The sequence below is a fragment of the Thamnophis elegans genome, chromosome 5 (genome assembly GCF_009769535.1).
Source record: "Thamnophis elegans isolate rThaEle1 chromosome 5, rThaEle1.pri, whole genome shotgun sequence".
Classification (NCBI taxonomy): domain Eukaryota; kingdom Metazoa; phylum Chordata; class Lepidosauria; order Squamata; family Colubridae; genus Thamnophis; species Thamnophis elegans.
This window is the reverse complement of record NC_045545.1, coordinates 40,433,948-40,459,091: the sequence shown is the minus strand read 5'-3', so window position 1 is coordinate 40,459,091 and position 25,144 is coordinate 40,433,948. Positions and strand designations below refer to the sequence as shown.

The following is a 25,144-nucleotide window of genomic DNA, read 5'->3' as shown; positions in this document are numbered from 1 at the left end:
AAACCAAACTTCATTTGATGGAAAGCCAATTTTTGAAATGTTCAAATGCAAAAACTTAAAATATTACAAAAACAACACATGCACTATATCTCCATGCTCCTTGTGTACTGTATCAGAAATTAGACATTAGATATATACAAGGATAATCACTGCTGAATTTATCAGTTTTATTGGGTCCTTAATGTGAATATTTTCATTACCAATGAGAAATCCATACTGTTTTATAGATATCCTTTTTTGATATAAACTTATCCGACTTAACGGACTAGAGTGATTTATGTATTCATCAAGAAACAAGCAAATTAGACATCAGATTTTGAAAAATTACTGATATATTAAGACAAATACGAGAAAGTCTTATTTAAGAAATTTAAACTAGTAATTTGAGAAATGACAGACTCAGAATTGGCAAATTGATGCAAAATATTTATTCCAAGTTAGTTATCTTTTGATGCAGTAGTTTTTCCCCTCATACAGACTCAATGTGATAGTCACTTTTTAAAATCTGTAAATAATGTTATCAAAATAATCTTAATCTTTGAAATCCCACAAAAATTTTATATTTTAACAATCCACCCTGAATATCAAGGTTGCAAGAACACAAACAATTCCTATATCCAAATATTTTACAGCTGTACCACCCCCCCCCCCCAAAAAAAGAAAAACCAAACACGCCTGGTTAAGTGATGAAGCTCCCCGAGCCGCCAAAAAATAAAAAAGTTCCATGTTATTAGCATTAATTTAACACAATTAGAACTTCCGTAGCCATTTTGTCATTGACAATGATTGTTTTAGCACATTATTGCCGCACAACATTTTGCAATGTGGACGGCAGTATGAGAAGCTTGTGGTTGCCCAACTTAAGTCTTTTGCATCCTGCTCCTGATGAGATGCCTTGCTCCAGAAGGCAGAATGGATTGTTCTCTATGAAGCACAGAAGGGCAAAATCAAAAAGTAGTAAGCCAATAGCTTTCTTCTTTGGGATATAATTCTTTCCCTTGTGCATGAAGTTTTCAACAATAAAAAACTGAACAGACTTGAGATAGAATAAACTCTGCTTCATTCGAACCCCAAACATTTATGTGCTGAACTACAAACTGAGTTTGCTGGATTGGTTTTATATTATGGATTTTTGGTGCCCAACTTCAGGCATCATCGTCAGAAGTTTCACTGCTACTTGTTTCTGTGTCTGACTCTTCAAACTCTGTCTTAAAAGTGCTTCTCCAGTGGGAGAATAGTTGACTGCTGCCTTGGCCTCGAAGAAATTCACTCTTCCGAAAACCATTTCTTCTTAGCTAGAGAGAAAGAAAAAAAAATTCATACTTATTTCTCCTTTTCAGCCAAAATAAACTCAAAATTTATTGTTGTCAGATGCACCAAAACAAAATTAATTTTGACCTCTTAGTTTATTGTAATCAATGTTTTCAAAGATTTTGACATATAAGTTGCAAAATAAAATGATGCTAAAAGGTAGGCAGTTGACCATACCTGCTCTGACTTTATTTGGAACTCTTTGAGCTCATCCTCTGTGAGGGGAAGGCAATTCTCATCATTCTCAGGATATTCCTGCCATCCCATTGCTTTCAGTAATCTAGCATGGAAAATATAAAAAATAAACAGAAAAAGAATTAAAAGATGTCATTATGGAGGAAAAGATATTTTACTCCTTCTTAAGCACAAGAAAATTCACAGCTATTGTACAATATTGCTCAGTAGGAGAGAAATACTTTAATAAGGCAAGTTAGGCCAAGAATTAAATGAAGCAGTCAAAGAAAAAGTGAGAATGGCGATTAAAAAGTACCACGGCAAGGTTCTCAAACTGTGTGCTGGTAACTCCTTGAGGGTTATGAACAATTGGCTGTAAGGGGGTGGTGTCACCATTTTTTATATTGATCAGCCTTGTATAGGCAGTGGGAGCACTGTCGAAACTTATTTTGGGCTTTGTTCCTCATTTTGTCTGCAAGCTCAAATCGACAACTGCAGGAACACAGAGTCTAAAGACCCTGTGATGTAAATATTAAAATGTATTTATGCCTTGTCAATGAAATAATTCATTGTATTCATGGTGAGGTAGTGTTACAAAAATTCATCAAGTATTTTGGGAAGAGCAGAACCACAAAATTTGAGAAATACTGCATTAAGTATTAAAAACCCCGTTCGTGTCTTCTTTAACTACAATAAAACTATTATTCTAAAATAACTTAAATTACATACTTGAATAATTGTTACATGCTATATTGCACACTTGTTTAACACCTGACAGGAGTGAAGGAATAAAAAGAGAGTTTTTAAAGTATTGTTTTGGTTCTTAAGAGAGTAAACATAAAAATGATCTACTTTCACCCCATTCCACTTTGTTAAAATGGATTGTGTAGAAGCAGATGGTGAATGTCATCTGCTGTGTCTGATGAAGCAGCTCCTTAGCCAGATTGAATTGTGCCTCAATTCAAACGTCATGCAGGTTTCAAAACCGAGAAACATATGATTTGGAAATTAAAGACTGTTTCCATGTAATCATTCTTGCCTTATCACTAAGGAGGGGGGTTCCTTTCCCTCTCCTGTGACACATTTCAATAAGAAATGGCAAAAAGGCAATGCGTGCATCAATCACAGGATATCACATTGATAGCAGAAGAGAAGAATGTTCATTACAAGAAGCCAAAAACTTTTATTGTATTGTACTGGATGACATGGAGTAACGGTCCTATGTCAAGAAACCACATGTTCTTCTTCTAGAGCTGGTCAAACCTCTATTGAATGCTATACATCTCTGATGGGTTAATATTTTCCAACTGCCTCTTTTCTCACCTGTGTTCTGCTTCTAAAGAGTGAGAAAGATTCTCTCCCTCTTCCAAAGGCAAAGAAAGCCCATTCTGATGGCAGTTCTCCCCCCAGTTTTCCTTTGGTTCTGCTGTACTGCCACCATCCACCTAGTGAGGAACAAAAGAGTGACCAAAATCATACTCATGTAATTGTTGTTTTAGCATTCATCAATTATATTTTAGAAAGTTCTCTAAATTATACACTCAGGTAGCACAGGTTTTATAAGGCTAATAACCTCCTCAAACTAACAGTTAGAAACAATTGATTATCAAAAAATGTTAATGGCTACTGTTTAATTTAGAATATAATTGCATTAAGACTTTTGATTATAATAAAATTTAATACAAACTAAATTTAAAATGTAGGAGTAAAAAGTGCAAGAAAAAAGAGAAATGTAATATACTAAAAAGAAGCTCACAAGACACTTGCAGCATCCCACAGTAATGAACACCATTTGCAATCTTCACTGCCAGCTTCATTGCCAAAGTCAATAGGGAAGCCAGTAGAAGGTCACACATTGTGATCACATGATGTTGCACTTAGTCAACATCATGTGGGATTCCTTAATGACAGCAGTTCTGTTGCAACTGCAGTCGTAAATTGGTTATGGTATATGATACTGCATTTTACAATCATATTTCTCAGCAATGGAATTACCAGTCCCAATTACCATAGTTAAATGAAGACCATCTGCATGAGTTTATAACACAGAATCAAGAACAAATAGTAACAAACCCTACTATCACTGTAATAATTGAGGATGCCCATCTGTTAAACTAATGCATGAGCACTGAAGCCTTACAAAAATCAGTATCTAGAAAAGATAATTTTCTTCAAAAAAAGCTATTTGTTCATTCCAAAAGGTGAAAAAAATGCCAATTATCAAAATGATAAAAATTATGTGTCTATGCTATATACTTTGCATTTCTAGGGTTAAGCATAACTTGATTTATTTTAATTTGTCCTCCAAAATGACAGTTCACATTTGTATAAATTGTATACAACAGTCACAGAAACATGAAGACAAAAACTTGCTTATGCATCACTCCTCATATCTTCAAAAATATCATTAATATTTGCTACAATTATTTTTTATTTTCCATACTTTATACATGACAGAAGCCAGAGTCAAGATGCATATGCTACTTTCCCTTGCGGAAAGTAGCAAGTTTACTAAATAAGCATGCAAGAAATACTAGAAAATTATTTAAAAACTCTTTGACATTATTCTTAAAAAAGACATGGAACCCTCACATCCTCCAGTTTGTTGTTCTCATGACGCTCTGGCAATTCTCCATTCCTGTCGTCCTTCAGAGCTTTTAAGAACTCACTCTTCTTATCTGTGGTGCGGCGCATCAGCTTTGTCAAGCGAGAGGAGTTTATTTCAATAGGAGGGGTGGTACTGGAGGGACTCTGGAAATAGAGTAATAGCATTGTTAAATCTATTATATTCTCCAAGGCGCTGCGGAGTGTCCAAGCACGGTTAACTTCAGCTTGCTGCCCAAGGAACTGAGTTTAAATTTGATTGTAGCTCCTCCTCTTGATTGCCTCAGAGGCTCAGTTTCAAAAATCTCAGTCGCCCTACAGGACGTCTTTTCTGGGGCTCCAGTCCTTGTGCAGCAAGCTGGACCCCAAATTATAGCTTTATCAGTGATATTGTAGCTCCCTTAGTTTAGGACAGTTAGATTAGGTTGCAGATATTGTCTTTGCAATTTGGCCTTTCTGTTATCTCCGTATGCCTCACATCGCGCAGACAGGCTCCCTGGAGTGCTGGCAGCCCAGACATCACCTTGGGCTGCTTTTAACGTCGGGATCTCACCAAGAGCAACGGTTTCAGTGAGTACTGGGGAGGCAGCCAGGTAGCCAGAGCGCCCCTGAGCCCCTGACAGGAGCGTTAGGCTCCGTGCCAAGCCTGATGACGCTCCAGGTCGCGCGGCGCAAACGGCCGCCATTTTAAAAAGACATTTTGGTGCGCTTTCGCTCCCAGGCTCCAGCCTTTGCCACGCAGTCTGTCTCACCCAGCGGATCGCCGCGGAGAGCCGCTGTAAGCCCGGAGCCTTGCGTTGGGTGGCCAAGCAGGCTCTTGCCCTCCTTCTACTCAAGCGGCTGCGGGCAACCTGGACCTAATCAGCCTGCCTACCTGCCATCAGCGCGGATCCACCGATGCGAGGCTGCTCTTTTCAGCCAGCTCCAGCCTCCCTCTCCTCTCTTCAACCGGCTAGGCCTCAGAATCCTTCGAAGGCCCAACGCATGGATCAGGTTCTGCCCTACATCAGGCCTGGTCTACTGCCACTGCTAGAATGGAGAAGCAGCTCAGCCCTCGCAGCGTGGAAGAGAGGCAAGGGGAAAAGACCGGGCCCACTCCCAGCGAACGTAGCAGGCCCAATCCATTGGCCAAGGAAGTTGGGGGGGGGGGTGTTTCCCCAAGGGAGAATCAGCCAAAGGCAGGCATGGCCTCCAAGGCTGAAGAAAAGATGGTACTGCGCCGTCAGAAGGCCCTGGAAAAACAGTTCCAGAAGGCCCAGGCCGCACAGCGCAAGAATCCTGTGGAGTCCTCCCCAAGTGAGATCGGGGATGGGTCTCCCAGAGGTGAATCCCAGCGAGGGGAATCTCCCTTAGGCCCAGGCAGTGAGGACTTTGGGTTCTCCCCCAACCCTCATAGGGCATCCTTGGGATCTCCTACCCATTCCATGGCTGTAGACGCCCTGGCAGACTTGGATTCAGGGGCTGAGGATTCTCCCTCAGAATTGGAGCCCCCTGCCCCTCAGGGTCAGGAATCCATTTTATCTAGGGCCATGGAGTAGGTTGTGGCTCGTGCCATATCCAAAGGCATTTCTGATGGCATGGTACAGTTAGCGGCCAAGTTGCCCTCTGTGGCGTCCAAGCCAGCTGTCAGCCAGGCCAAGGTCCCCAAAGCTCCCGAAGCTAGGGCACCATCCCCCATCCCAACGGGGCTTAGTGAGGTGTCGGACCTAGAGGAGGCTGAGATAGAGGTTCCGGTTCTATCTGACGATGAGAACCCCGCCCCTGAACAGGCCACAGGCTCAGGGCTATTTAATCCAGCCATGTTTAGGGCCCTTCTTACCAAGGCCCGGGCAGCGGGACCCCAGATGGGTCTTCCGGCCCCCGAGGCCAAGCCTCCATCTGACCCAGTCACAGGGGTAACCATAGGTCCCCAGGATCCCGGGGCAGGCCTATTTAAGGAGGTGCCTCCACCCTTGGATCTGGTTCCAGCTCCTCAATTATTTATAGATATTATCCAACGGCAATGGGCCCAGCCAGGGACAATGGCAACCCAAGTGGGACGGACAGGAAACTGTTCACCATGGAGGCCCCACTGGAGGAGCTCCTAAAGCTTCCCCAAGTGGACGACCCTATCATGTCCCTTACCTCCCCCTCTTCCCTTCCCGCGGAGATGCTGGAGGGATTTAAGGCAGAGGACAAGAGGGCGGAATCCGCAGCTCTTAAGACTCACCGGGCTACCGCCTGGGCCATGCGCGCTTCCGCCAGCTCCTCTTATTTTGGCAGGGGAGCCCTCTTCTGGCTCTGCAAATTGCGGGCTGGACTTCCGGTAGGGAACTCCAGAACCAGGCAAGACATCACAAAGATTATTGCCGCCGTGGAGTACTCAGCCAATGTGTCCCTTGCGGCCACAAAATTTTCCTCCAGGGCTCTGGCCTCGAATGTCACCTCGAGGCGCCTGCTGTGGCTCCGCCACTGGCAGGCTGACGTGAAGGCGAAATGGAAGGTGGCTTCCGCTCCCTTCAAGTGGGGTAAGTTATTTGGGGAGGCCTTGGATCCATTTCTGACCGAGACCAAGGACAAGCGTAAAGTGCTCCCCCCCCCCCCCCGGTCACTAACAAACAGGAATGGATGGGCCAGCCCTTCCGTAAAAATTCCTTTCGGAATAACAAGCCCTCCACTTCCTCAGGCGGTTCCAGTCACGCCTACGGTTCCCCTCAGGATCACTCCCAGGATAGGTCCTCGTTTAGGGACAGAGGGAAGCAGCAGGGTTTCCGCAAGCCCTTCCAAGGGGGCTATTCCAACAAGCCCTTTAGGAAATCCAAGTGACCGTCACAGGGCTCCCCCCATAGGCGGCCACCTCCAGCTCTATGCCGCCCAGTGGGAGGAAACCACGACGGACAGTTGGGTCAGGAACACAGTCTGCCACGGGTTGACCCTGGAGTTCCTGTCCTTTCCCCCGAGAACCTTCCTCCGTTGCCCCGTCCCCAGGTCCGCCCACAAGCTCCAACTCATGAGGGTGGAGATAGAACACCTCCTGGAGATAGTGGCCATAGAGGAGGTCCCCAGGGGTCAAGAAGGCATGGGGTTCTATTCCATCCTCTTCCTGGTCCCCAAATCATCGGGGGGGGGGGGGAGGGCGATCCTGGAACTCAAGAAACTGAACAAACATCTGGCGTACAAGTGCTTCAAGATGCAGTCCCTCCAGACCATCCTGGGTTGTGTCAGACGGGGCAATCTGCTGACTTTGATTGACCTGAAAGAAGCGTACCTGCATGTCCCGATTCACTCAGCGCATTGCAAGTTCTTGAGGTTCCAGTTTGCCGATCGCCATTACCAATACAAGGCCCTCCCCTTCGGACTCTTGGCGGCCCCGCGGACGTTCACCAAGCTGCTGGCCGCTGTAGCTGCACGGCTCTGGTCTCTTCCTGTGAGATTGGAATGCTACTTGGATGACATCCTTATCCACTCGTCGTCCAGGGGGCAAGCCCACGCAGACCTGACCACCACCATCAAGGTCCTGCAGCTTCACGGGTTTTCAGTCAACCTGGCCAAGAGCCACCTGAACCCGACCTACAGGATCCAGCACTCGAGATGATCATCGACGCCGAGACCTGCAAAGTCTTCCTCACCCAGGAGAGAGTAGACAGCATCTGGACCCTGGTGAGGAGCATCCGCTTGACCGGATCTGCATCGGTCCTCTTTCTGTCTCAGCTGATGGGGAACCTGGTATCCTGCATCTCGGTGGTCCCGTGGGCGCGGTTGCACACGAGGGAACTGCAGTGGTTCTTCCTCCCCCTCCAAAGGAGAAAAGCCAGCAACTCCAGGTGCGTGATCTGGTTCCCCTCGAAGATCCTCCGGTCCCTCCGGTGGTGGCTGTCGGATGCCCTCCTCAAGGGCAGTGACTTCAGGGAGCCGGAACGACTGATTATCACCACAGACGCCAGCCTCTTTGGCTGGGGTGCTCATCTAGGGACCTCGGTGGTCCAGGGCAGGTGGTCGCAGGCGGAACTCGTCCACAACATCAACTGGCTGGAGCTCCGGGCCGCAAGACTCGCCCTGCGCCACTTCCTCGATCAGGTCAGGGGCCGTGATGTACTGATTCTGATGGACAACATCGCCGCCAAAGCCTACATCAACCACCAGGGCGGCACGCGGTCCCTGGCCCTGATGTTGGAAGTGGAGGCCCTGGATCGCTGGGTGGAGAGACATCTGGCATCAGTTCGCGCGGACCACATCTCCACCGTGGACAACGTGACGGCGGACTGGCTCAGCAGGACCAACATCCAGAACTCGGAATGGAGGCTGCACCCGAGACTGTTCTACCAGCTGTCCCAGAGTTTTGGCCACCCGGTGGTCGACCTGTTTGCCTCGCCAGCCAACACCCACCTTCCCAGGTACTTCACCCGGTTCCACTGCCCCGGGGTGGAGGGCACGGACGCCCTAAGGTCCCGCTGGCCTCCAGGACACCTGTACGCCTTCCCCCCTCTTCCTCTAATTCCACATGTCATTCGGAAGATTCTGGAGGAGGGGGTGCTTCTGGTAGCTCCTCACTGGCCAAGGAGGACTTGGTTCGCCGACCTGGTCAGCCTGTCGGTGTCCGGGCCGTGGCGCATTCCTCAGGAGCAAATCTCCCTCAGCCAGGGGGCCGTCCAACATCCGGAGCCCCAGTGGCTGCAGCTGGCTGTCTGGCACTTGAGGGGGACCTCCCGAGGCTTCATCGTTTTTCTGACAGAGTCATCCAGACGATTCAGGCCTCTAGACGACCTTCCACCATCAGAATCTACGAGGCAACTTGGTCGGCCTTCTCCCATTGGAGCCTCAACCGTCACCTTGAGGCATCCTCCGCGACCATCCTGCAGGTCCTTGAATTTCTGCAGGACGGTTTGGACAAAGGGCTGCGCCAAACACTCTTTGCAGACAGGTGGCTGCCCTGAGCACCATTCTGTCTTCTGACACTCAGCTACCGCTTTCCAGGCATTCCCAGGTAAAGGGTTTCCTGAAAGGGCCATCCAACCTCTGTCCGCCCCCCATCCATAGGTACCCTACCTGGGACTTGACTGTCGTACTGCAGGCGCTTGCCGCGCCACCATTTGAACCATTGCGGACGGTGGGCCTACGCCACCTGGCACTTAAGACTGCCTTCCTGGTCGCCATCACCTCAGCCCGCAGGATATCGGAGTTGGCCGCCTTATCTGTTAGAGGCGACCTCTGCATCTTCCACTCCGATAGGGTCATCTTAAGACGAGATCCTGCCTTTGTCCCAAAGATTAACACCGTCTTCCACAGGGCGCAGGAGGTGATACTTCCGGACTTTTGTCTTCGCCCCAGGCACCAGAGAGAGGTGACATGGCATAGGTTGGAGGTGTGGCAGGCGGTGCGCATCTACATCAAGCGGACCGCTCCATTCTGTAAGTCGGAAGCCTTATTTGTGTCTTTCCAGCCGGCTTCCATGGGGAAGAAAGTCACGTCTTCTACCACGAATGCTGGCTTAGAGCAAGCATCAAGATGTCTTATGAGACTCAGGCCAGACCGGTTCCTCCGCGTATCACAGCACACTCTACGAGGAGCGCAGCAACTTCAGCCACCTGGGCTACTCAGGCTCCAATTGAAGAGATTTGGTCCATCTCCATTCATCCGTAACTACAGACTTAGTAACTCAGACTTCGCTGAGGCGTCGTTTGGGAGGAGAGTCCTACAGAGAGTCGTGGCAAGCACTGTGGCCCCGGACAGTTCTTCTTCCCTCCCGACTTCGACATAGCTTTGGCATGTCCCGTGCTTGGACACTCCAAGCAGCGCCTAGGAGAAAGACCATTGGCTTACCTGAATGGTCGTTTTCTCGGCGCTGCGGAGTGTCCAAACCCACCCTTAAGGTGGGGCCGCGAGGTGTGTTATTAGCACCTTCATGTCTTGGACTTGGACTCTGATTAGTTCGGTCATGGACTATTGTTCTTCTTCATTTTTTGAAACAGCCTCTGAGGCAACCAAAAGGTGGAGCTACAATCAAATTTAAACTCAGTTCCTTGGGCAGCAAGCTGAAGTTAACCGTGCTTGGACACTCCGCAGCGCCGAGAGAACGACCATTCAGGTAAGCCAATGGTCTATTCACTGATTTGATAAGAGAGTGCTGAAATTGGTTAGTCCCTTCTGATTTATAGCATGTTTATATCCCCCATACATGCTTACCTCTTTGGAAGAGGTGAGAACAGAGCCACTGGTTAACACAGCTGGTTTGGTTACAGACACAGGACTGGTAAAAGCTGAATCACGGCTGGAGGTTAGTGAGCTTGGTTTATGTTCACTTCTGTTAGCTTTCCATTGATTTGGCTATAATGAAGAAATGTACAGTAACAATAGCGATATATTTGCCTAAAACCAACACTGACTTAGTAAAAATATTGTCTTTTGAAAATCTGCACTTATTTAAAATGCTCCTTTTGGGATCGATCTATCTGACATAACTATATTCCAGATCCTAACAATAATACCTCCCAGAATATTAAATGATTTGGAAAAATAACAAATGATCCCGAATTCTTTGTGCAAAGTGAAAGAAAAAACAGTGCTAGAAAATGAAATTGAAGGAAAATGTTTTATTTATTTTTTCTATTAAATTTGCTATGGCCATTCACTACAATCATCTAATACCATTCAAAACAATGAAAATCATAGGCAAAACAGGACAGTCTAGATTAGAAACAGCTACCCCCCAACCCAATACATTTACCCCCGAGTCTCAGAACAAAGGCAGGTTTTAAGGACTTTATGGAACCTGAAGAAAATGAGTTTGTCACCTGTATCTCTGAAGATATGCTTCCTAGTCATTCTGAATCTGCCTGAATGTACTTGGCAGGCAGAAACAGTGGAAGAGAAATGATCCCTCAGTTAACCAGGCCCTATGCCATAAACAGCTTTAAAAACCATGAATTTGCCCCAAGAAACCAAGTGTAAACCAATGCAGCTTGTTTGTGACATGAGCAGAGTAAATAGTGGCCCTTGTTGATCATACCACTCAATTTAAGCCAGCTGTGGCTTCCAGACAATCTTTAAGAATAGTCCCATGTAGAACGGATTGCAAAAGTCCAATAGAGAGGCAAGCAGGGCGTTAGGGACTTTAAGGACTCTTAATTGAGAAAAAAGCACACCTGGTGCACAAGATGAACCTGTACCAAAGTCCTCCAGGCCACAGCTGCCACCTGCTCTTTGAGCAGTAGTTGTTAGCGTAGGAATCCAAGGTTGTGCACCTGTCTTGAATGCCAAAGTACAGCCTCATCCAAGAACAATAGTGAAATCACAAACCAGGGGGATCCAGACAGCCAGAGCCACCCAGTCTTGTCAGGATTGAACTAAAAGTTATTCCTCTCCATTCAAACAGCTTTAGAGAATGGGACAGTACCTCAACAGTTTGAATTATACTATCAGGATTGAATGTAGGGTATGCTGATGATACCAAACTTCTCATCTAGCAGTTTCGTGTAGATGTTACACAACAAGAACAGAGACCAGTAAATCCTGAAACATCCCACAAGTGAGGTATCACAGGTGAAATCTCCCCCTTCCTGTTAACGCTAGCTGTAAGCAACCACAGAGGAAGAGGCATGTCACTGGAGTTAGTCCAGAATGGGCGTTGGTTTCTTACCTGATACGCCTCTTCTTGAGGCAGGTGGAGACAGCAGCCATGCATGGGTTAACACTGCAAGTAACCAATAGGACTGAGTCTACCAAAATTACGTCATAGCCTCTGAGGAGTGTCCTCCTGCTTTCTTGACGGAGGTACGTAGATTGCTGTGCTGTAACTGAATGCTCTCGTGTGCTTGTTCCTCCAATATAATTTACAACCATCCCTCTGCGACCTAGGCCCGCATGGATAATGGGGTGGGGATGGCTGCTGTCTCCACCTGCCCTGAGAAGGGGCATATCAGGTAATAAACCAAAGCCCATTCTCCCAAGTTGTTGGAGACAGCAGCCATGCATGAGACATATCAAAGCCTGGCTTGTCCTGGGAGGGAATGCAACAGCCTAGGAGACTGAAGAGGGGAGGACTTGTTGAAGAACCTACCTTCCGAAGGCCGCATCAGCCGATGCATATCTATCTACATTGTAGTGGTGGATAAAGGGAAGTGGAGTAGTCCAAGTGGCCTCCCTGTAGATTTCCTCCACAGAGGCTTGTGTCGTCCAAGCCGCCGAAGTTGCCGCACTGCGCTGTGATGTTGGGTGGTGGAGTAAGATGGTGAACTAGGTAAGCCTTCGATATGGTGGATCTGATCCCACCACCCTATCATTGAAGAAGCAGCTTTAAGCCCTTCCTTGGTGAGGTGGAAAGAGACGAAAAGGGCCTCAGTGCGCCTGAAGTCGGCTGTCCTGCTGATGTAGATCTTCAGTGGACGATGGACGTCCAACGTGTACCTCTTACGCTCGAACCTGTGAGTTGGATTGGGGCAAAAATTTGAAAAGATCAGATCCTGAGCCCGATGGAAGGCTGAATTAACCTTAGGGATGAAGGTGGGATCGAGGCGAAGGACCGCACAGTCCGGGTGGAACACACACAAATCAGACCTGATGGAAAGAGCCGCCATTTCTGACATGCACCGTGCTGAGGCGACAACAACAAGAAAGACTGCCTTCAATGAGGTGGAATAACGAGGCAGACCTTAGAGGTTCAAATGGCGGCCGGTAAGAAAGTCCAAGACTTGGCGAGGTCCCATGTGGGGAATCGGTGGGTGAAAGGGGGGCTGAGGTTAGAAGCGCCCCTGAGGAAGCGTTGGAAATGAGGGTGCAAGGAAAGTGGTTCATTGCGGTGCAGGGAGAGGACTGACGAAAGAGCCGTTACCTTAGGCGCCTTAGGGTGTTGGGCGAAAGCCCGTTGTCCAGACCCTGTTGTAAGAATTCTAGAACCTTGGCTATCGAGGCCGCGAGTGAGACAACACCACGAGAATTGCACCATGTCGAGAACGTCTGCCATGATGATTCGTAGATTCGATTGGTAGAAGGGCGCTGAGACGCATGAATAGTCCTGATTACCTTGTCAGAAAGGTTAGCCGCTGTCAAGGCCGCCCGTTCATCCTCCATGCGGTTAACTGAAGCCATTGGAGGTCGGGGTGATCATGGAGAATTGCCATGGTGGACCCTCTGAGAGACTGATTAAGTCCGCATACCACGGTCGCTGTGGCCAATGGGGAGTGATTAGAATGAGCTGGGCTACCAGAGAGTTCAGGTGAGTGCTCCATCCGGTGAGATTAGCGTCTGTCGTGACTATGAGATGAGGGGGCTCCCGGACCTCAACCTGCCATTGCTTAAGCCAGAGGAGCTGACGAGATGTGATGGAGGAAGCTATGGATTTGGAAGCGAAGCGGCCCACATCTAAGGATGCGTCCGTGGTGTATTCTAGGGCCGCTTTTATCTGGTTGATATCCCTGTGAGATCTAGAATCCCTAGGGAAAAGTCTTGCCTGGAGCTGTCTGAGCCACAGGAGAGCAAAACGGCTAAAGAAAGAGGCCATTGTAGCAGCTTGAATGGCCCATGCAGCGGCCTGATGCCCCTTAACGAGAGTCTGCTCAAAGCTCTTGTCTTCAGGGCGCAAGGTCTCCTCGGGAGCTGCCGATGCCGCATTAGGGGAAGATAAACTCACCACCGGTAGGTCAATGGAGGGTAACTCAAGTGCCTTGGAAAGTTCCAGTCCCACATTATACAGGCACTTGTCCAAGGTGTTAGGGAGAGGACCTGTAGCTGGTGACACCCACTGGTTCTGGACCACGTTGATGAAGAGTCTGGGCAATGGGATCACCTCCTTTTCTACCTTGGGCTGAATGAAGGGAGGATTAGTGGTGTCTGCTTTGGTGCCCCGAGGAGCCTTGGAAGCCAGTATGCTTGCAATTTTCCTTGTCTTAAAAAGAAGAGAGCGAAAATAGCAGGTTTAAAGAGGCCAATTACAGTAGATGGGTCTGGAGGGAGACCCTCATCTTCAGATAGGCTGGACGTTCCTCTTCTCCGAAGACGGATGGTTGACTGGAGGTGACAAGCAAATCGTGTGATGTTGAAGCCAAAAGGTCATCATCTCTACATCTGGAGCTGGAAGAAGAAGACCTGCGTGGGGTGGAATGTGAAGAAGGCCTGTGCTTGAGGCCTGCTGTTATGCCACGTTCAATGGCATTGGAAATGATCGTGGCCATATCAGGTGTGTAAGGAAGTGGCCTAAAAGGAGTGGAGCCCAAATTCTGGGAGAGAGGTTCCCCTTCAGAAGTGAGACTTCTGTCGCCGCCAGATTCCTCCCCACTGTAAATCTGCTAAACTGATCCCCTGGCCTACTCAGATTGTAGGATGGAAGCCGCAGGGGACAGTTCATCCTCTGAATCAGAGGACAACTCTGCAGGAGGGCTAGCCTCTACGGGCCTCTGAGGTTGGAAAGGATGGGGTTCCACATGAGGTTGGAAAGGATGGGGTTCCACATGTTTCGTCTTCCTTTTGGCCTTTCCTGGGGGGAGCTTGGGAGGCCCTCTCACCCTCCTCTGCCGGGGTGCCCATAGCAGGCCTGTGACTAGGCCTGGGAGCCTTGGGTAAGGGCTCAGGAGAGACCTCAGTAGTTGACCTGCACTTAGAGGCCCTGGGTTGTGGGGATCCAGCTGGAGGAATTGGGGCCTGAGGCTCTGCAGGGGCCTGTGGGGCCTGGTCAGGAGTAGCCGCCATGGCCAGTACTCACTGGGTTGGTTAAGATGGCTGCCGGAAGATTCCCGCCAAAACAAAATGGCCACTGAGGCAAAAAGCCTATGGTTGAAATCAGCAGCATGGCCGAGGGGACAGCAAGGCAGTCAGAGTCGGCGGTGGTTTGCTGCAAAGCTGTGGCAATGGAGAGAGGAGCGGGAAAGCCTGCTGTGTCGTCGGTTGTAGCGGCGGTGGCGGTTTTAATGGCGGCGGCAGCAGGAGCTGCAAGGCCCTCTGAGGCGAAGGGAAACACTGCCTATATGGCGGTGGCCTCCAACGCCAGACAGCAAAGCTGCATTCAAGCAGTAGGGGTTCCCTGAACGATAAGCCAGGGAGCTGCCTCATGCTTCTGCTTCTTCCAGCCTCGGAGAATGAAGAGCTACGAGCCCCTGACGAGCACCGCAGCAACAAGTTCCCCCTGCCTTATCAGTCCAATTAAAGGGAGGAGAAAGTAGTTGGAACTAATATAGCCAATTTAATTATATTTTATTGAATTTAAGTTGAGGAGAGAGCAATTAGCACAGCCAGTCCCAATCGAACTGAGTCTAAAAAAGAGGGAGGACACTCCTCAGAGGCTATGACGTAATATTGGTAGACTCAGTCCTATTGGTTACTGTTACCCATGAATGGCTGCTGTCTCCACCAACTTGGGAGAAGGATACTGTTGCTGATGGTATCACGGCTGAGATCAGGGTGTACTGATACACCACTCTAGGCTAGCTCTGCCAAAAATCAGTGTTAAGTGCAACCAATATTGCCTCTGTACTGAACCCTGGTGTGCAATTCCAATTGAAATTGATTCAGATAACACATTTCCCCCCCAAGAACCTCAAAGAAGGCCATCTTCTTTTAAATGTCTACACAATATTAACTGAAAATATAAAAGTTGAACCAAGTTTCCAACAATAAAGATAGGAAAAGCCAATGGACCCTCCTATACTGTTAGTATTTTATTTTTATATTAGTATACCGCATATATTTATACTGTATATTATTATAACATAGTTTCAATTGCCCCTATAATAAGCTTCTCACTGACATCCTGTGTACCTTTGATGGGGGTGCTGCAGGCTTAGGAACCAGATTTTTGTAGACACTTGGGACGATGGGGGTTGCCTTGTTGCCATTTGAAAGTTGAGGTCCTGGTGATGTGAATGCAGCTGAGAAGGCCGCAGCAGGATCCTCTTTTGAAACCTTTTTGATGACCAGCATCTTGGTAGGTTGCTTGGCACTAGGAGGATTTTCTAATAAAACAACATGGAAAAAACGTAGTATTTAAACAAAAAATGAGTTCATAGCAGTCCATCTCTTGTACCTGCTCATATTAAATTAATGCAGAAAGTTATCAGGGATGAATTTGGAAGCTGAAAATTAACAATATTCTAAATTTTAAATAAATACATTTGTTTTCTTTTAAATTTTTAAAGAATTCCGGTAAGAATATTTAATGATCTTATAAACTTATGTTGAGTATCAAAAATCTAGCAACTGTTAAGACTTTAACTAAAGTCTTAATTTGGTTTTAGTTCACCCCTCTTCTCTTTTTGATATGATATATGGATATATATATATAAATTGATGTGAGTCATGGCTGAAAGGTTTAATTGCCAGTGTTGGTCAATATAATGAAATATACCTAATCTTCCAAATCTGAACAAAGCAAGTCTTAAGCTGCTTTAGGCACTTGTTGGATGTGTGTTCAATGATACAATCATATAAAGTTTTATTTAAACATATATTTGTATTTAATGGTGCTTATAATTAAGTCATGTAATATGTGATAATTTAGACACTTGGAAATTAGCCAGCAATTAGCCACCATCTACTTAGCCACAGTACGGTGTTCTAGTGTCGGGTAGAGTTACAGAAAAGGGCTGCTTCCTTGCTCCCACTAGATGGATCATCCCTAAATAGATAGGATCTGCAACATACTCATCCTGCCCAACTTAATCCTCTGGGATTGGGCGGCCTATAAATCTAATAAATTGAATTGAATTAATGGGATGGGCAGAAATGACTGGATATGGTCTTTCAAATACCTTTCAAATACCTTGGCTCCATGCCAAGTATTAAGTAATAATCGGCACTTAGAATTGCATCCAGGGTTTTGCAGAAGAAGTGTGAACATGGCATAACACATCTATAATTGCTTGGGCTGCATTTGGACTAAGTGAAGTTTCTGAATGTTCTTTGGGGGCAGCCCAATGTAAAGTGCATTGCAATAATCAGCTGAGGACATGACCAAAGCATAAATGATCATATGACTTGCCTCATGATTTGGAAAGGGTCACAATATGCAATGCAAAACTGTACAAAGGCCCTCCTGCCCACAATTATCATTTGCTCTTCAAAAAGGACTAATGAGGTACCTCACGTAAGAAGGGCTATGGGGCAGACATCTCCCCCTCCCCAATCAACACTGACTGGAACTGACCCTGGAGGAAGGAGGAAAAATAGTATTATAGTGTGCCCCCAATATTAACCCATCACTGGTCCAGAATACCATGGTGGATGGTATCAAAAGTTGCTGAATCATTAAGAGGAATAAGGATTGACATGCTACCTTCATCCTGTTCCTTCCTGAAATCATCCAAAAGTGCAATCAATGCTGTTTCAGGCCCATACCCCTACCTGAAACCTGACTAGAAGGGGTCCAGATAACCTGCTTTATCCATGGCTTTATCCAAGGCAACTATGTTTAGAATCAAGACATTTAATTTAGAATAGTTCTCTTTGATTAGATCATGGAGGCTGTAAGAGAAAGCATCTTGAAGAACGTAGCTGTAAAAGCTTATAAAACAAACTTTTTCTCTTAATATGAATTCTGATTTTAAAGCAATTAAAAATAAACCCTATTACAGATTTTCTGAAGATCACGGAATAGTTTCAGTGATCCAATCTGAAACAAACATGTAGCTGAAAAATAGATGCCATAAACAGTACAATTCACATTTGGAAATCTCTAATTCTTATGTTACACTTTAAGTAAAGCTTCTTAGAAGATAGAAATAAGCAAACTTATGTTCTTCACATTCTGTGACTAAAGCAAACATTTGAATTATATGAACTGTTAATACTCATGCTGATAAATTGAATAAAATGCGACAGACTGATCATAGGTTGGATTAGATTTCTTTGTTGGCTAATAAAAATAATTCATAGTAAACCCTTCAACTGGCATCAAGAATATTACAATCAATTCCTCTTTGTATAGAAAACATTTTAACTAGACTTTATGAGCCTGGGAATTATGGAAGCGGACATAAAATATATCTTCAGGAAAGCATTTTGGAATTGTTAAAGGGAATCTCAAGCACATTAAGCATGCTCAAGAGAGTAAGTTTCACAGTCTACTAAGAAAATATATTGTTGGTATCCATCTGGGGGTGTGCATGTGCAGGGCGGGTTTTGCCTGCCTGAAACACATGCACACACAGGGATGGAGAGACATCGTACCAGAAACATCTTTCCGGCCTAAACGGTCAGGACTCATTATGCAGCCTCATGAACTATGTGAGCCAGCTACTCCCACACCTGCTCCTTCTCCCCCCTATGCTGTGCTGTAACTTTCTATTCCCCCTTTCCCCTCCCAATGCCATGCAGCTTGTAACTTTCTATTCCCCCTTTGCCCACCCTTTGCCATGATGTGATTTTCTATTGGTTTATTTGTAGAATGCTATGACTTTTCATTAGTTTACTTGTATCATGTGTGATTATATATGCCTTCTGATACGCTTCTTTTGATGACGCTGTAACCAACTTTTCTAATAAAAGAGACCTTCGATGTTCATTCGAAGTTCGCTCATCCCAAGGATTTCTGCCTGGTGTTTTCCTTTCAATTCGGCCAAGGACACATGAGCAGCCCTCCAGTGTGGCAACAACGCTGCAATATATACCTGAATAGTACTGAGTCTAATTCATTAAGAGTACATTTTTGGGAAGAGCTAAATAAAATATTGGATTCCTGATATACATACAATTAGAAAAAACTAATAATGGAGTGTCAGTTCATATTTTTGAGGCACTGTCACTTCTGAATGAATCAATAATCATGCAGCTATTCAAAGATGCTACTGCAGCTCTCTCTTGTGCTATGCACCTGATTATTTTTATGTAAACATTTTGGACAGCAGGGAAAAATCTTTATGATACTAGATGATCTTCTACATGAAAGTCATAAGAATTTCATTTTTTGAATGGGCAGAATTATATGTATTAAATATGAAAAAGTTTACATTGACCTTTCTTAAATAACATGATTTTTAGAGTTCTCCTGCTCTTTAAATTCCCCAATGTATGGGGCTTATTTACATCATCTAACATCAACTAAATAAGTGTGATATTTAAAAGCAGGGGTTTTTTTTACAAAACAAAACAAAACACCTTAGGTGCTTAGGTTTTTCATGCATTTCTTGAGTGTGCATAAACATCTGAGGTTTATGAATCAATACGAATACTAATGCCAGTCTGGGGGGAAATGGGATGTACGCATCTCTAGTTTCTGCACAGTATTCTACCATTCCTAATAATAGGCAAATCTCTTACAGTTTATTATTAAAATATAATTTCTAATATCATACAACACAGAGAAGAAAAACTTATTTGGTTATTTTTATAAACTGACTAAATAGGACAAAATTAGACTATTTCTACAACTAAAGAAAATACCTCTCTGCCAATGCCTCAGTACCTACCCCAAACACCAGATGGAGTTCCAGCTGGTTTACCCTGGCTGTGCTGTTTTCCAGCTTCTGGATTCAATGATGGCTGTAACAAGCACACCAAAAAGTCATACGCATTTCATGTTTTGTTACAGTTTCAATTTCATTAAATTTCCTAGCTAGAAATAAGCATTTGACCCAACATTAGGTTCTCCAAGTATAGTAACATTGACAATTTACCTACACAGAATCTAGTATTCGTTTTGTAATGCATTCTGACAGGAGAAAAGTGTTGCACATTAAAACCATAAGAAACAATTATAAATGCTTTGAAGCCTGGTGACACTTGGTGAATAATTAGGGGAAGAAATCTTTTGCACCCGAAGTCCCTCTAAGATGGTAAAATTATCAAAGCTGATTCCTATACTGCTAAGCAGGAAATGTAGGTAACTATAGCATACTCTATAATGAGCTTATCATTTTTTAGAAACAAAGTCTCTCTCCCTTTGCTGGAAAAATAAACAGAAAGTCCTGGCCCCCTTTAGTATTATCCAAATAGCAGGTTTTTCTCCCTTGATATAAAGCTATTAAGCCTTATAATCTCACCCTTTTCTTTTTCTTTCCTCAGCACCTATACTTTGGGTACCCAAAACCACCCACATGGTTGCATTTTGTATCAGCTGAAGGTTCCGAATAGTTCTCTACGGTAACCCAGCCCCATGTGAAGTGCATTGCAATAGTCCAACCGGTAGATGACCAGGTCACGAGTGACTGAGTGGACAGGCTCCCCATTGTCCTAATAAATAATTGGATTTCTTTTTAAACTTGGCTTGAGGTTCATGACTTAATTAGGGCATCCATCGGGACCCTGACAAAGGGCGTAACTGGACCACAACATAAAGCTGAGCCAAAGTCCTCCTACCTAGGGCTACCAGCTACTCTTTAAACAGGAGTCTTGAGTCCAGGAGGATCCTGCACAGGATCTGTCTGGTGCAACCCATCCAAGACCAAAGATGATAAACTCATATACAAATTGATATGTATATCAATCTCCAAGAAAAATAGTACATTTAAGGAACATCTTAATTTTATTCAGAGTATACTTACAAAATCTTCCTCCTCAAATTGCAATTTCTCCTTCTCTTCCTTTTCCTCCCTAGCTTCAGCAGTTGGCTTTTCCTGAAAAGCTGAATTCTTTCTGGAGTGGAAATTGCCATTCCAATGGCGATGAGATCCAGTTCCTCCTCCTCTCTGACTCATCCCATCATGGCCACGTGAAGAACCATGCCAACCTGGCTGACTGCCAGCTAGTCCAACATGAGTTCCTTTAGAAACACCAGAATCCACAGAATCATGGCGGTGCAGGGAAGGCTGATGCCAACAGTCTGGATAAGATATGAAGTAGTTACATAAACAAAGCTAGTTATCATTTGAAAAAATGCCACAATATACAAGACCTACTGCAAAAGATTAGATACAATAATATAATCTCATTATAGGAGCATCTCCTAACTAATAAACTGATATTCTATCAAATCACTGACATGAAGAGTATCAAACTACTGGAGTTCAAAACTGGAGGGTGGGAAGCCACAAGTGGAGAGAGGGGGAACACCAGCTGAAGTTCAAGCCTATTTTTTCTCCTGTGCTATTTACTTATCCAGCAATGAGTAACATACCTCCAGCAGTTCTGAGGGGGCCATTATTAAAGAAACCATCAGAAGAGTTGTGGCGTCTTCGGCTTACACCAAACCGGCCTTCTCCCCGAGAAAGATGTTCTCCATGCTTTTCAAAAGTAGCTCCAGGAACCTATGAATAAAGGGGAAACATGTAAAGACGGCTGGGATCGTATTAACAATATATACATACATACATGCATACATATATACAGTCATGTATACATGAACTTTCAGAAGAGGCGGGTCAACAGCAAATTTAAAAATAATCCAAGTCACATTGGTAAGATACACAGAATAACTATGTATCAAGCTTTAACAATATAATTTTGAAATCTTTTAAAATATTTCTCAAAATTCATTCAAAATCTTTAACAATACAGTAAAAATCACTCTGTAAGGAGATGGATGATTCCAAAATGTGATAAATATAATAAATAAACTAATAAGATATTCGTTACTATAGCACACTAAATTGATAAGTCTAAATTTAGTCTACATAACAGAATATATCCTCCAGAACAAATGATATTAAAATAAAAATCAAACACCTGCCTATATTTATACAAATGCATCATCCAAATGACATCTCAAGATTAAATCAATCTACTCTTAAATATGTCTACTTTATTAGAAAAGAGAGCTGAAATTAATTTGTTTCTTATTTCAACAATGTATCACTCTTATAATCAATTTGCTTAGATAGCACTGGTGGAATATCAGCAAATTTCCAAGTAGCTTTTAATTGTTTAAGAGGCAGCAGGCATCAACACATTTTTAAATTAAAATTAAATAAGAAAAATGGTCAAGATTTCATGTGAGGAAACAGATTTTACTATTTTGAAAAAAAATCACTCTATTCTAAACGTCAGAATATAATGTCATATTTTTCTGTTTCAAGTTTCCATTTTAAACTAAATGTGTGGATTAACCAAAATATCAATGTATGTTGATACATTGCATAAACTCCTAGAGTATCTGCTAGGCAGACCACTTCAATTTTGCAGGGTTAGCACACTCCAAATTCCTTCAATTAAATAACATCACCTAACAAGACTCCAGAAGCAAGCCTTCTCTTTAGCAGTGACTACCATCTAGAATAAAGTTGCTCAGAAGAATGGTGAAACTCTTCACCAGGGCTTTCGATAGTGACCTGATCTTGTGTATGCATGTCATCTGGTCTGTTGTCCTTGCTATCTTTTACTGATGTTACTGCAATGTTACTCTTCTTTCATCGTTATGTGACCCATGGCAGTATACAAGTTTAATATAATAATAATAAATTGGAGCCAACAAAGCAACATTTGTTTCCAATGTTTGAACATTGGAAAATAATTGATTCATACTCAATTATCACTGAACAATGATTAGCAAAAAAACAACACCCCCCCAAATAGTAGAAGAATAGAAGATACTTACAATAACAATTGGAAATATAAATGAAACAACTGATATGAATTACACAAAGGATAACTTAGAAGACATAACAACAGAACAAGTACAGGCTAATACAGAAACTGACCCACCAACAAGAAGAATTAAAAGAGAAGATTATGCAATAGTCCTCATGACCACAATTGAGCCCAACATTTATGTTGTTAAGTAAGAAATTTGTTGTGAATTTGCCCTATTTTACAACATTTTACGGCTTTTCTTGCCACATTTGTTAAGTGAATCACTGCAGTTCTTAAATTAGTAACAAGGTTAAGTGAACCTGGTTTCCCCATTGACTTTGATTGTCAGAAGATCACAAAAGGGAATCATATAACTCAGGGACACTGCAACCATCATCAATATGAGTCAGTTGTCAAGCATCTGAATGTAAATCACCTGACCATAGGGATGCTCATGTCACTTTTTTCAGTGCCATTGTAATTTTGAATGGTCACTAAATGAACAGTTGTAAGTTGAGGACTACCTGTATTAGATAACACAATATCAACAGTAGAGACTTTCAAGTTTTTAGGTTCTATAATTTCCTAAAACTTGAAATGGACACCTAACATAACAAAGAACGTTCTTCCTGCACCAATTCAAAAAGCTCAGACTACCGAAAAAGCTGCTGATACAGTTTACAGAGGAATTATTTAGTCTGTCATTTGTACTTCTATAATTCTTTGGTTTGGTACAGCAACTAAACAGGACAGGTACAGACTTCAAGAGATAGTTAGGACTGCAGAAAAAACAATTCCAACTAGTCTGCCTTCAATTGAGGACCTGTTCTGCACAAGCTAGAAAGATTGCTGAGCAAACATCTACAGACCCCTCACATCCTGGACACAAACTGTTTCAACTTCGCTATATAGAGCATTGCCAGAACAACTAGACCAGTGATGGCGAACCTTTTCGGCACCAAGTGCCCAAACCGGAGTGCGCACACATGGGCGAAGACCAGCTGGCGGGTGTACATGCGCACACCAAAAACCAGAAGAGCAGCTGGCAACCGTGTGCGTGCCCACAGAGAGGGCTCTGCATGCTACCTCTGGCACACGTGCCATAGGTTCACCATCACGGAATTAGACACAAAGATAGTTCCCCCTTCCCCATTCCACCATCACTCTGCTAAACACATAATTCCCACAACACTTGTCTTATGCCTAAGGATATCTAATCATGTAGTAGGACTGTATTACCATTATCCTTCTCATCTTTCCTGTTACCTATTCCTATTGGTATCTTATGACTCTCACTTCGTTAGTTGTATCTTATAATTTATGATTATATCTTATGATTTATGACTTTGTTACTCGTATGTATGCTGAGAGCTTATGAACTGGAGACAAATTTCTTGTGTGTCCAATCACACTTGGCCAATACAGAATAGTCTATTAAAATCAGATGCAAGTAATTAAAAAAAACACAAAAGAGAAAACTTGAAGAATGTAAGAATCAGAACAAACCTAATTTTAAAAAAATGGTTTAGCCCCAGACAATTAAAAAAGCTTTGGAAACCACAATGCAATAAATAATAGCAACAGGTGAGAAAGCGGAACATCTATAAAACTTATCATGTGCCAATAATGAAAAATTAGCAGGAACATAATTCAAATAGTAGCCAAAAATGAGGTTAAAATATTGTGGGATTTTCAAATACAAACTGATAAAATCACCAGATTTAACTGTGGCTGAAAAGAAGAAAATGTGGACAACCGATGTAGCAGTTAGGAAATAGTAGAAGACAAAGAATTGGAGAAAATCACAAAGTATCTGAAAATCAAAACTGAAAGATTATGGCATAAACTGGCTATGGTGGTTACCACTTGTTATTAACACATTGGGTACCATATCGAAATATTTTGGATGGCACTTAGAAAATATGCACATAGACAACATTTCCACTTGCTTAGACCTGTACATTATGCTGATACAATACAATAGTCTAAGCTCTTGGGAAGAACTTGCAGCGGTGATTTCACATTTTTGTTGATATAACAATTACTACTACTACTACTATTATCAACACTGAGATGCAGTCGGGTTTGCAGGATAGTCCCTAGATTAAAGGCATCAGATTGCAAAAACAGCACACTATTGGGGTTTATATGGGGTTTGGTTGCACTTGTAACCAAAATGTTCAGTCTCTATTTAATAGGGAACGCTACATATGGTATGGATACAATTAACAATAGTAATATAGTCTATGCTTTATCTTACCAAAAAGTATTATCAGAAAGCTCTAATTGGTCAAAATTATGATGAGCTGGGAAAGTCAGTAATTATAGGTGGTCATCACTTATTCAGCAACCCTTGAAATTTGTGATGGCACTGAATGAGACAGACCTAGGACCAATCCTTGAAGGTATGGTTGCTGCAACAGTCTTACGGTCACGTGATCACAATTTCTTTCTGAGGTCCCCTGTCAGCTTTCTACCAAGCAGTTAAGGGAAAAACTTACAGGAAGTTATAAATTGCAAAATTGTAAAGTTCTCAATTAGCAGCAGCAACTGGGATGGCTTGAATTGCCATCGCTAAACAATATGATCATGTGACATTATTACAGGTAGCCCTTGACTTATGACCACAATCAAACCCAAAATGTCTGTT

General features: G+C 43.8%; 1 protein-coding gene across 4 annotated transcripts in view; it reads right to left on the bottom strand.

Moving 5' to 3' along the window:
- Nucleotides 1-405: 405 nt before the first annotated feature.
- Nucleotides 406-25,144, bottom strand: part of GPBP1L1 (GC-rich promoter binding protein 1 like 1) — a 46,196-nt gene continuing 21,457 nt past the window's right edge. For 2 of the 4 annotated variants that reach the window (XM_032217530.1, XM_032217529.1), the window contains exons 4-12: nucleotides 21,104-21,233; nucleotides 20,532-20,809; nucleotides 19,458-19,530; nucleotides 15,814-16,007; nucleotides 10,252-10,392; nucleotides 4,078-4,236; nucleotides 2,809-2,930; nucleotides 1,489-1,591; nucleotides 406-1,295 (exon numbers count right to left, since the gene is read on the bottom strand). In XM_032217530.1, coding sequence (XP_032073421.1) covers nucleotides 1,146-1,295; nucleotides 1,489-1,591; nucleotides 2,809-2,930; nucleotides 4,078-4,236; nucleotides 10,252-10,392; nucleotides 15,814-16,007; nucleotides 19,458-19,530; nucleotides 20,532-20,809; nucleotides 21,104-21,233 — 1,350 coding nt within the window. In that variant the 3' untranslated portion in view covers nucleotides 406-1,145. The remainder of the gene's footprint in view (nucleotides 1,296-1,488; nucleotides 1,592-2,808; nucleotides 2,931-4,077; nucleotides 4,237-10,251; nucleotides 10,393-15,813; nucleotides 16,008-19,457; nucleotides 19,531-20,531; nucleotides 20,810-21,103; nucleotides 21,234-25,144) is intronic. The other 2 variants (XM_032217532.1, XM_032217531.1) reach the window with 2 other exon arrangements.